Raw genomic sequence first — 12,529 nt, 5'->3', positions numbered from 1 at the left:
GGTACATAATGCTTACATCATGTGAGGAGATACTCAACACTGTGAAAGCTGTTGCATACCATGAACACAACATATAATTCTACACATCATGATACTGATGAGTCATGCTTATTAATATCTACCATATGCTGAGATACATTGTATATTAACTATTAGCTATGATATCTATTGACATATACTATTCTATATCACAATAAGTGAATCATGCTTATCATGTACGTATTATGATGGGACAACCTGTACTAATTATTCATGGACAATTTTACAACACCGAATTTATGTCATTTTAATTTTGCCACACATTTATTTGATAGCACTGCTTCCAAGACATGAATGGTGTGGTATACAGAGCTCTCGACCTGACATGAGAAGGTCCAAGTTCCTGATCTGACTATGACAGTTACTACAAATGTAACTTTTGACAAGTCACGTACTTCTCTGGGACTTCATGTCCATACTGATAAAACAGTCTGTGATGCTGAGAGAGGCTAGGATGAGAGCTTTCAATCACAGAAAGCTGTATGGAACTTGCTTCTGTTCATACCTATAAAAATCAGGAAGATATGAGAGGATATCCTCAGAACTGTAGTACATCCAGACTATGGTCTATCCCTCAGAATGGGTAGTTTGGCCATATGCTCCCATGGGATTATGGATGCCCTCTCACAACTGTGATTTAGAAAGTCCTCTATCCACTAGATATAATATTCTCTAACAACTTGGATCAATATTCTTTCTTAAAAAAATACACGGATTTATGCAGCTTCAATTAACATTTCTAATTATTAGATTTATATATCATGACCATATTTTTTTTACCTGTCAAATTTTGAAAATTTTTGACATATTTGTCACTACAAATGCATATTGCAGGAATAATCAATATGAGTATCATTAAAAAGCAAGATGAAGCAGAAACAGCAGAATAAAACATATTAACGACAATGAGCAGGATACTCAGAGCCACAAAACTTAAAAGTGAATACAGAATGGCACGTACCCAATTGGAAACAAACTCAAAATACACGCTTTGTGCTCAGTGTGAAGTCAATACACAGAGAAATGGTACAACTTATATAAGCATATAATAATGTTACAGCATCTGGTATACAGTGAGCACTAAAACCATGCTAATGGAATTGAAATAGATATTGTATACTTTAAAAATGTATACTATGGAAAGTAAAATTTAATGATAGTTTCTGACTGTCAATACTTAAGTGTCTCTAGCATATAAACAGAGTAGATAAATTTTGTAGATAGGTAGTAGGCATAGAATTTTTCCCAACAAAATATAAAATCTGTAGACATTATTTTATATAACTTTGTGATGTTACTAGTGAGCTACAATTGAAAGCACTATGGCTATAAAGCTGTCTTCCAAATGCATATACAGTTTTCCTGAAAAGACAGATATGCAAAGCATTACACGCTTATGAAGGAATGTGCAGATTTAAAATAAGGTTTAAAAATCCATTGGTTGGAAAAAAAAAAAAAAAAAAATCCATTGGTTGGGAAAAGAGAGCCACATCTGGGCCATATACTTTTTACTAGAAGTATTACTATGCCATAGCAAGCTAAAAATGTTAATGGTTTTCTACCAACTCCTTGAAACAGCAAAGTATTGTAAAATAGTACAGAGCATTATAAAGACTCTTAAGGGCCCTCGTGGCCTGCTTGTGGTTTCAATGTCCAGATATTCTGGTATAAAAGCATTTTCCCAACACTCAGGCTCACACGAGCCTTTCATGTCTTGCATCATCTCCTGGAAAAGCAATACTTCTCTCAGGAGGCCTGGATGTCATGATTTCACCCACTGGTGTTAGATTATAAAATCCAAAGAACGTTAGTGCTGCTTCAGAAACATGCAAGTTAGCAACCCCAAAACCTGCTGTTGCTTCTCCAGCATTTATTTCTATGTTGTGTATATTTCATGTGTGAGAAACAAAAAACAATCTCCAGACAAACTCATTCATCTGCAAAATTAACTCATCCATACCCATTCCCTTAAAGGTACACCCCTTTCAATTTCTGAAGTAGGATTATGCTCTTTTTTACAAAATCATTCCATTACCACCTAGTGTTCCTAAAATACATTAAAAAGCATATTCAAGTTAACATGATTTGACTAACTGCTTAAATGAACAGCTTTATAAGGAATTTGAGGATTGGTTAATGAAGCATTTATAGGGATACTTGCAAGAGCCTCTGTTTTTCCTGAGGGCCCCAGGAATTCTCATTCTCACTTTACACGAGTAAAATAAATAATCAACAAGTTAAACCTATCTTCCAGAGTCATTCATCAGGTTAGTGGCAGAAATTAGAGGAGAATTTTGAAGCTTAAACTTCATACAGAGTGAGTAATAAATGCTCTAGTAATATTTGTCCTGCTGCCAGCATTTTACACAAGGTCATAGAATCATAGAACCTTAAGTTCCATTAGTCCAAACATATCCAAACCACATTAAAATTTATTTTAAGGTCAAACGAACAACTACAAAAGATCTTTAATTAGAGAAACTCAGGATAAATGTTTTATTGAATTCTTTTTTCCTTAAGAATTGTTTTCCCTGTTGAGAAATTCTTTGGCTACTGGGGAAAAAAAAAATCCCACCTTTAATAGAGACTCTTTTAGGGTGACTGTAAATATGCTGGTAAAGCCAACATATACTAATATTTATTTGATTATCACAGATGCTTTTTGCATAGCTATTCAGTCATTCATTAAATATATATTGACTGGCTACTGTCACTGGTGAAAGGGGTGAGTGAGACAGGCAAAGTCCCTGCTCTCAGCAAGCTTCTGTTACAGTGAGAAGACAGAAGATAAGCAAGCAAAAAAAGCAAATGGTATAATCTCCACTAAAAGCAAACACAACAAAGAAAACAAAACTGGATAATGTGATGGTAACTGGAGCATGGGGCAGCAAGGTACGGTGACAATATTAGATGGAGTGATCAGGGAAGACTTCTCTGAGGAGTTGGCTTTTGAGCAAAGACCCAAATGATGAATGGAAAAAATGAGAATACCAGCCTGAGAGAATAGTAAGGTCCTGAGGTGGAAACGAGCTTTGTATGTTCTGGAAATTACAAGCAGATCAACGTGGCTAGTGAGAATGGGGGAGAATGATGAAGTAAGAGGTTAGGCGAGGGGCAAATCATGTAGGCCATGGCTTTAATAACCATCCCAACTGTGTTTATTTGGTTTTATGGTGTCAGCCCCCATAATTTGTTCTGAGTTGACTTTCTTTGTTTTCCTGTAACCAAAAATAACCATTTGTAATTGGAGTTATTGCTCTTCTTGTCTTGCAAATTTGACATTTATTAAGCCCATGAAGAATAAAGTTCCAATAAATATTCATCTAATCAATGCACAGATATTTATTGTACAATGTTCAAAGCTATCCACAAAAAAATTCTTGAAAGAAGAAGAAAGACTTAAATTGGACATTGAGGAAACCAGCTCTCTATATCAGCTCACAGATGAAAAGGGTAGAAAAATGATTTCTAATTATACCTACCAAATTCTCAAGCCTAGGGACTTTTATATCCAACTTTGAAATCAAATAATAGACATTTCTGCCACCACCTGAAACCTCAGTGGGCAATAAGTTACCTGTAACAAGATAAACATCCCTTCCTCGGCCCCCTCTATTCATGCCCCTTAACTTGGTGCATCCTTGCATGTTATTTTCCACTTTTCCCTCATTATTAGTCTCTGCGTTCGTCCTATTAAATGAAATACCCTGGAAGAAAATATGTGAGGACAAGAGTACCTACTCACGTATACTCTCAGGTAAAGGGGAGTATGAATGAACCACAGCAGCAAGGAACTCTTCCAATAACTTCAGGAACATGAACCGTATCATACCTGGACAGACTGGTCTTTCCAACAGGAAATTAGCTTCAAAAGTGAAACGTCAGCTTCAGGTAGATGGGATTCACTCTTACCTAGAAATATATGGAACACATTTATATCTTCAGAGTATTAAACATGGATGCAGCCCAATGATCTTCAACCCTGGCTGCACATTAGAATCACCTAGGGAGCCTTTTTTTCCCCCACAAACACCGATGCCCAGGTTCAATCTTCCAGTGATTCTGGTTTAATAGGTCCCTGGGTGAGGGTGGGGCAGGCATTAATACTTTTTAAAAGTGTCTCAGATGATTTTCATATATAGCCAGAGTCAAGAAACATTAATTAACTTATATATATATATTTTTTAACAATTATACTAATACACATTCACATCAAATCAAATTCATCTTTATACCTTAAACCCATTTCTGTACTTTTTGCCAACAAAATGCAATGACCAACATTCCCCCAAAAACAGATCACTGAATTTTACAACTCCTTCCTCATACAAATAATTCTTGAAATTCTACCTTGCCATGAATCAGTATCTATCACACAGAAAATCCTATAAAAGACTTCCTTTGATTCGTCCTTACCGAGCTATACTACTCTGATCAATAGGTATAGCACTTACGTTTTAATTTGACTCATTTTGTTATGTATTGTTTCTTTTTAAGTTTGCCCTTTTAAATGTCCTTTCTATCTATTTGCCCTAATGTTCAGTGTGAAATTTTAAGAGTGAGCTATGGCTTGGTTTATTTAAATTGATCCATAGAGTGTCCGACAGTTCCCTACACAGAAAAGCACTTAATAAGTGCCCTTTCATTCATTGAAAATGAACATATTATCATCCAAATGAAAAAATCAATGAATTAAGGCTTTCTGATGGCTAAAGTATATTATCTAGGTGCCAGATCCAGGAGCGAGATAAGGAAGAGTGATGCAGGCTTGCGCTGGAGGGAAAATTGCTATAATTGTCTATTTAAATTAATGTATTAATGTATGTTTGAAATCCTGGATCAACTATTTAAATTAGTATTAGTCCAAGATGCTTTTCATTGAATTACCATTTTATATATTAATAGATATGTGTGTGTGTGTGTATATATATCTCACATTGGTGGTCAAGGGAAATGTAATAGAAGGTATTGATATAATGTAAACTGAGAATATGAAAGAAATACATAAGAAACTTCTGCTCATTAATATCATCATTTTCTCCTGATGGAACCTATGATGTGAATTTGAAATGCCCAAGAACAGTACATAAAAGATGTGATATGATATAACACTGTGAGTTTGAAGTCGTATTTTCCATTTCTTCATGAGCACAGCAGGTAACAGAGCATTTTCTTTTGATCGCTTTCCTTTCTCCCTCTCTCACTTTGTTGACCTTGTGATTCCACCATCAAAGCTAAGTATCGGTCTCAACCGTAACTACTTACTGGCATCATGGGGTACTTCACAGCACACTTTAATGTGATGTTAAAATTTTAATATGAGATGGAAATGAGAGCCAACTTTTCTTGGCAATAACAGTGAGTTAAAGAATTAATTATAACTTCAGGGGGAAAGATAAAAAGAAAACATCCCAGGCTTCCTCAGGCTTGGACCTTATAGAATTAATAGCATGAAGTGAATCCCTCCTTTCCCTTCACCTCCCATCTGGCGACTATAAAACATAAAACTATGTTTCCTTAGTACCTAACTGAATTTTAAATGCTATAAATGCCACCTCTCAACATCAGGGAGATGGTTCAGTAATAACACTAGTTGCTCAGGCTGCTCCCCACCTCCACCCTCCATCCTTCAATTCCTCCTTGGTTGGGACAGTCATAGGAAAAGTTGGGGCCTCCTTGGCTCTGGTTAGCAAATCCCTAGGTCTCTGCAGAAACTATTTATATTGCACCTTAAATTCTAGTCTCTTTCCCAGTGTTATAAAAAAAATGAAAATTAGAGCAAATAACCCTAAAAAGGGCTACTATCTAAGGAGAAGGCTGGCAATCCAGACTGGATCATATAGAGGAATCATGACTTGTAATCATAAATATGAGAAGTGGCCTGACATAGTGGAAAGAACAGGGGTATGGAATTAGATGGAGTTGGACTGGAATCCTAGCCCTTCAGCTTGTCGGCTGGTTGACTATGAGTGAGTCATCTAACTTCTCTGTGTCCCAATTTTCCCAAAGGTAAAACAGAGATAGATCCTCCTACTGTGCACTGCTGTTTATATATTATTTGAGGTAATATATGTAAAGTCATTGGCATAATTCTTTGGACATACTAGGGGCTTAATAATTGGAAGCTATTAATAAACTCTCACTTTAAAATATCCCAAATGAATATTCTTTTCAATAGCCCTGAGAGGGTCACTGTGCAGTGTTGTTCAGGTCATCCCAATGTATTGATCATATACTGCACAACTTTGGAAGCAAAATGCACGTCAATTCTGGAATCTTATTCCCATTTTACAAATGCAGTAAATTCGGCTTTGAAAGGAGTAAAAGATACACCCAAAGTTAAGTAGTAAGTGGCAGAACTTGATCTTGAACCTTAGTGGTTTATCTCCAAAACCATTGTTCTATTTTCCGTTCATCCATTAATCCAAAAGTACCTGCTTAATTCCTTGCAGGCATTGTTCTAGGAACTGGGGACACAGCAGCGAATAAAACCGTCATAAAAAACAATAACCTCCCTGGAGCTTACATTTGAGTAGCAGGAAGTAGGTGGCAAATGAAAAAATGCTATACAGCATGTCAGATAGTGAAAAGGATTATGATAAAACAGGGAAAGGGGTAGGGTGTGCGGGGGAGAAGGGAGGGCACCTTCATTGATAAGGTGGTATTTGAGGAGGAATTGAAGGATGGAGGGTGGAGGTGGGGAGCAGCAGGTTGACTTATGTGGAATCTGGAGAAAGGGTATTCTAGACCGAGGGAACAATCAGTGCAAAGACCCTAAACCCTGCCTGTCATGTTTGGGTAAGAGTTAAAAAGCCCAGCAAAGCTGGAAGGCGTGAAGCAGGGGATGAGTACAAAGAGATGAGGTCAGATGGGGGTGTGTGTCTGATGATATAAGTAGAGCAGCCAGGTTATACGTGGCCTTGTGAGCTATCCTAAGGACTGTAGCTTTTATTCAGAGTGAAACATAAGCCACTGAAAGGTTTTAAGCAGTAGCATGAGGTTCTGACTTAGTTTCAAGTAGATGACTCTGGATGTTTGGTTGGGAATAAAGTGTAGGAACCAAGAATAGGAGCAGAGGGTAGTTAGGAGGCTTCTGTATCCAGGCAAGAGGGGATGAAGGCTCACACCAGGGGGCTGGCCATGTAGGTGGAGAGAAGCAGTCAGAATCTGGGATATATTCTGGAGGTGGAACCAACATGATTACTAAAACATTGGATGTGGGGTACAAGAAAAAAGGGGAAAGTCAATATGACATTAAAGTTCTTGGCCTAAATAACTGGAAAGATTGGATTGCCATTTAATGAGATGTCAAAAATTTGGAGAAGCAGGTTTTAGAGATGAATTAGCTATTTGGCATCAAAAGAAAATCTAAACACCAAGATTGTTACTCAGAAGAATTCAAGGACCATTATATAATCTTCTGAAATAACTGTAAAACTCCCTAATATAATAATTACTTATTTGGTAATAAAGATATTGATACAGTAAATTCCCCATAAATCACATATGACCTTAATTTAATATTCAAATGTTTCCTTTGCTGAAAAGTTTCAGACTTAGGTATTTCAAAGATCATTTGATGAAATCTATCATATTACATGTCATAAGATATTTACTTTAATAACAAAATTTCATGTATATTTCAAATATAGACAGAATACGAAACTATAACCATGTAAAATACAGACTGAATCAAACAATAAACATGCACACTTCTTATTCTAAACTGTAGGGTGCTATCCAGTTATAGCACTTTTATTTCATAGAAGAAAAAAATTATTAGACTATATCTGTAACTCCTTTACCATTTCGTAAATAACCGTAGAAGCTTGAAACATTTAAAATATCATTCCCAGGACTTTTCATCTTGTTATGCACAGACTCCATTGTGAAAGAACTGTTGAAATAAGATTCAAAGGATATTATTAAAGATGTATAAAAAACAGTTTGAGAAATAAATTGACGATATGACTGCATGACCACTTTAACAAATTTGGGAATTGAACACATTATTTTTAGCAATATCTTTGACATTATTCTCTTCGGTGAATCTTTTTCCCCACTTTAACTTACCTAAAACCTTAACCCCAAATGAATTGTGAATCTTAGTTTACCAGAATTATCTTGTGATCCACTTTTACTGGAGGTGCCTTGCGACTTTAGGTCATGTGATTTGTGGATAATGTAATAATTGTTTGAATCCTAATATGTTCATAGCTGCCAAAGAATTATCCCCAGGTACTATCAGGACTTGATGAAGACAGGCTTTACCCTAGTCCAGTGATTCAATGAGAGGAAATTCAGATACTATCCAGGGATATTCTCATAGGCAGATAGCTCTTTCCTTAAAATTCAGTTTCGTCACACACTCAGTTGTTAAGCATACAAAGATTTCTCCACTTTTACAACCACAGTGAAATGTTAGCAAAATGGCCAAATTTATTGGAAGGATTTGGAGTGACAAATCCAATACACATTATTTTGATTTCCTTAAATATAACATGCAGTCTCCAATAGCAGATCAAATCTGAAATGGCTTATTTAGGGAAGCAGTCTCTAATCCTGACACCTCCATTCAATAATTTGTTTTAATGAAGAATTTTGTAAAGAATTAACTAATGTGTGGCAATGATTTTAAGGCCATTTAATGGAAAGCATGCTGAAAGCCCTTAATCTCCCCTAAAGGGCACCAGATATATCCTTCACGTCCTGTATTCAGTATCTGGAACAAACTCAGAATGAAAAACTCTGGCGACAATAACTGAGTCCCTCATCTGCTCTGTGGGATCATGATTAGGCTAACAAATATAAGTTGTTTTCAAGAATTTGAAAAACTCTTGATGATCACCTATTCTATTCATCTCATTTTGTAAATGAGGAAAGCAAGGCCCAGAGGGGCTAAGTGACTAGTCCAAAGCCACATGACTAGTTTAACAACAAAACCAGAGTTCATTCTCAGGTTTTCAGGCTTGGCTGACTACAATTTTTTTTTATCATACTTTAAGTGTTATTTAATTTTCTTAGTAATAGAAAGAAAAGTGCCTAACTGAAATTAAAATACATATATATTATATATATAAATTATAAATATGAAGTTATATGTTATATGTGTATATATATATATTGTAATGAACAGAAGAAAAGAAAATAGAGGAGAGTTAAGTATATGAATCATGGAAATTCACCAGTCTCTGTTTTCTCATTATTAGGGCCACCAAACAGAAAATGGAAAACCCTATAGCATAGAAGCATTGTAATGATAGGGAGCTTAACACTGAATCTACATAATCCATATGGATTTGCTACCAGACTGTAGGTTCACTGAAGGCAGGAACTCTATTATCTAGTACCTGACACAGATATTTGTTGAACTGAGCTCTTACCAAAGAATAGAAATATCAAGGACTATTTACCACCATGTACTGAGCAGTTCAAACAGCACATCTTCTATAAAGGCTTTCTGATGGTTTCATCTCACACTAATTATTCTCTTTACTCTGACCACCTATAGTACTTACCTATACTACAAATGTTTCTCCTTGTTCCTTCAGTGTTTTCTACTTATTTCATGTGCATTATCTTCATCATTTCAATTAGTTCCTACCCAAATGAGAAATTTATTTATATTTCCTCTATGAGCTAGTGCTAAGGACATATTCAGTAAGCACTTGATGAATTGAATCCAATCTTCTAACATCAGACTACGAAAAAGTATATTGAATTTTAGCAGTGGGAGAAGGTAAACACAGAGTCAAGGTTAGCAATCAGGCTCTGGAGTTAGACTGATGCCCAGCCTTGAATCAGCTTGTAAGGCTCTGAATTAATATTAGGGTTGATACTTTCTCTCCATAAGCCTCAATATCCTCATCTATACAATAAGCAAAATAATCGTACCTATACCCCAGCTTTGCTGTGCACATGAAGTGAAATCATGTATATAAAGGGCTTACATGGTGACTAGTAGATATTAAACACTCAAAAAACAATGCCTGTTATTACTAAACTGTACTTTCTATAAATGAATTAATGATAACCTCTTCTATTTTAATATGCCAAAGTATGAATTAAACAGTTGGATTTGAGGTACAAAATTTTCAAATTTTTCCTTTCCTAATGATATATGAAGTATATCATCATAGGCATTTATTTAAATGTTTTTTGTTCATACTTAATTCACAACAAGTATAATGGATTTCAAGGTGTGTGTGAATCTATCTACCTATCTATCTATCTATTGAATCACTCAGCATCCAGTACTGTGAATTTCCTGGCACATATTATGAGAGCAATGGATATTTGTTGGATGAATAAATTTTAAAGCATATAGATTTATTGCCCAAAGTAGTCTCCAATCTCAAAGAATTAAAAGGAAGATTTTCTTAAAATTGTTTTGAGCTAAAGGAGATGTTGCATATTTACTCTTCATCTAAAGGAAGGAAGGAAGGTAGGAAGGAAGGAAGGAAGGAAGGAAGGAAGGAAGGAAAGGAGGGAGGGAGGGGGGAGGAGGGAGGCTAGAGAGCTAAATATAACAAATAATGATAATTTTTTTAATGTCATAAATAAGAATAGTCAAAATCTCTAAGCATGTCTTACCTGTCAATTCCACATGCCAGTTCTAAAGGCATGTTAACTAACTTATTAACTAAAAATAGTTTGCTCAATAAGTAAACTATAGTGTTTGGCTCTTGCAAAGAATCAGAATTATTTTCCGGTCTTCTTGGCATCCCAGCCTGATTTGGAAGAGTGGAAGTGTATTTATTTGACAAGTCCAAAACTTTCCTGGAAAATAAATTTACTTTTGAATAGTCTTTTTTCATTTCAGCATTGCATAAATCCCAACCTGGCAGCATCAGTGAGAAGTGATCTTCATTTGAAGCAAGTCCTAAAGAAACGGGACCCTGAAGCTTTAAAATATTGAGATGCTTAATGCAAAGATTGTCTAATTCTTTATCCACTCCCCACGGCAAAAGGCAAGATAGGAGCAATTTAGCTGTGTCTATTGTGAGGTTGGCATTGACTTTTCTGGATTGCTTAAGGTACATCTTTTTGGAGCTCTTTATTTTCTTCTGCCTTTTAATGCCATCATTTTCTTCTGATAACTTCATGGTATTTTCTCCTTGGGCTGGGCTTTCACTAACAGGCTTGGCTTGTGCCTCCACTGAGAGAGGACCACAGGCAGTTTTATTTCTTTTCAGTGTCAGTGTTTTCTTCTCTACTGTGCTTTTGGCTCTTCTCAGGATCTCACTGCCATAGAATGAATTGGAAGGGTCAACGTCACAGATTGGAGTTGGCAGCAAAAGTTCAACAAGGTTTTCCAGATCAAATAGAAGGATATGAAAACCAATGTTACTCCATTTTGTCTTCACAGGCAAGACATTAAAAGGTCCTGAGAAAGACTTGGCATCAGCGACCTAAGGGAGATTTTAAAAATTTATGTGTCAAAGTTCTTATTTTTAAGTGATTTTATTAAAGGTTCCATGATATTAAAATGGCATAAAAAGAAATTAAGTAGCAGTACAACCCAAGGCATTTTAATTTTTTGCCTTAGCTATAAAAATTCCCCTCTAAATTCAAAATTCTATATTCTAATTTTTTTGAAAAACTTTTCCTTTCTAAAACTTTCATTTTTTCCTCTAAAAAATATGAATTAGGCCTATAGAGTAAGATGACATCAGACTAACTTCCTTCCAGATACACTTTCATATCTTCTTATCAATATAGCCATGAAAACATACAATAGGGGAAAAGTGGGTATGAAAATTGAGACGAACAGTTAGAACACCTGCAATAATTTAAGAAGTCTTTTAACAAAAATGGTCTCTCCAAATTTGTTTAAAAATTTTAATAATTGGAAGTAACCTAAATGTGAACCAGTATCAAATTGCTTTTTTTATTTTAAAGGCTCGCCTTGTGGACTTGCATTTGTTCTTTCTCTGTCTAAGATGATTTTGCCCTGGTTACTGGCATGGTGGGCTCCCACAATTCAGTTATGTTCCTGCTCATTTAGGGTGCCTTACTTGAGTACCATATACTCTCATGCCAACCTATTACTCTCTACCCTCTTCCTTGCTTTTTTTTCTTCATAGTACTAATTACTACCTTATATTATATGAAATATTTATTTGTTTACTGTCTATTTTCCCCAGTATCATTCAAACTCCACCGCTGGTGTTTTGTGCATCCCTTTGTTCCCAATGCCTATAAAATAATGCTACTATACAGTATTATTATTACTATACAGTATTATAAATATTTGTTGAATGAACAATTAGTATATATATACAATGGAATATCATCCAAATATCTTTAAATGATGGTGTACAACTATATTTTGGGGGGGAAATGTGTTCTATTAGGCAGGAAAAAATCCTTTTTGTAAAACTATGTGTGTGGGACTTCCCTGGTGGCACAGTGGTTAAGAATCCGCCTGCCAATGCAGGGGACACCGGTTCGAGCCCTGGTCCGGGAAGATCCCACATGCCGCGGAGCA

General features: G+C 35.7%; 1 protein-coding gene across 4 annotated transcripts in view; it reads right to left on the bottom strand.

The window, feature by feature from the left end:
• Nucleotides 1-12,529, bottom strand: part of WDR72 (WD repeat domain 72) — a 199,966-nt gene that overhangs the window by 73,881 nt on the left and 113,556 nt on the right. For 3 of the 4 annotated variants that reach the window (XM_061182106.1, XM_061182105.1, XM_061182107.1), the window contains 3 exons: nt 10,633-11,450; nt 7,845-7,936; nt 3,872-3,951 (listed from right to left, as the gene is read on the bottom strand). The exons of the other annotated variant lie outside the window; for it this stretch is intronic. In XM_061182106.1, the coding sequence (XP_061038089.1) occupies nt 3,872-3,951; nt 7,845-7,936; nt 10,633-11,450 (990 nt within the window). The remainder of the gene's footprint in view (nt 1-3,871; nt 3,952-7,844; nt 7,937-10,632; nt 11,451-12,529) is intronic. 4 annotated transcript variants of the gene reach the window in all.

This window comes from Eubalaena glacialis, chromosome 2, assembly GCF_028564815.1.
Source record: "Eubalaena glacialis isolate mEubGla1 chromosome 2, mEubGla1.1.hap2.+ XY, whole genome shotgun sequence".
Lineage (NCBI taxonomy): Eukaryota > Metazoa > Chordata > Mammalia > Artiodactyla > Balaenidae > Eubalaena > Eubalaena glacialis.
Note: the sequence above shows the minus strand (reverse complement) of the source record. Positions and strands in the feature narration are given on the sequence as shown.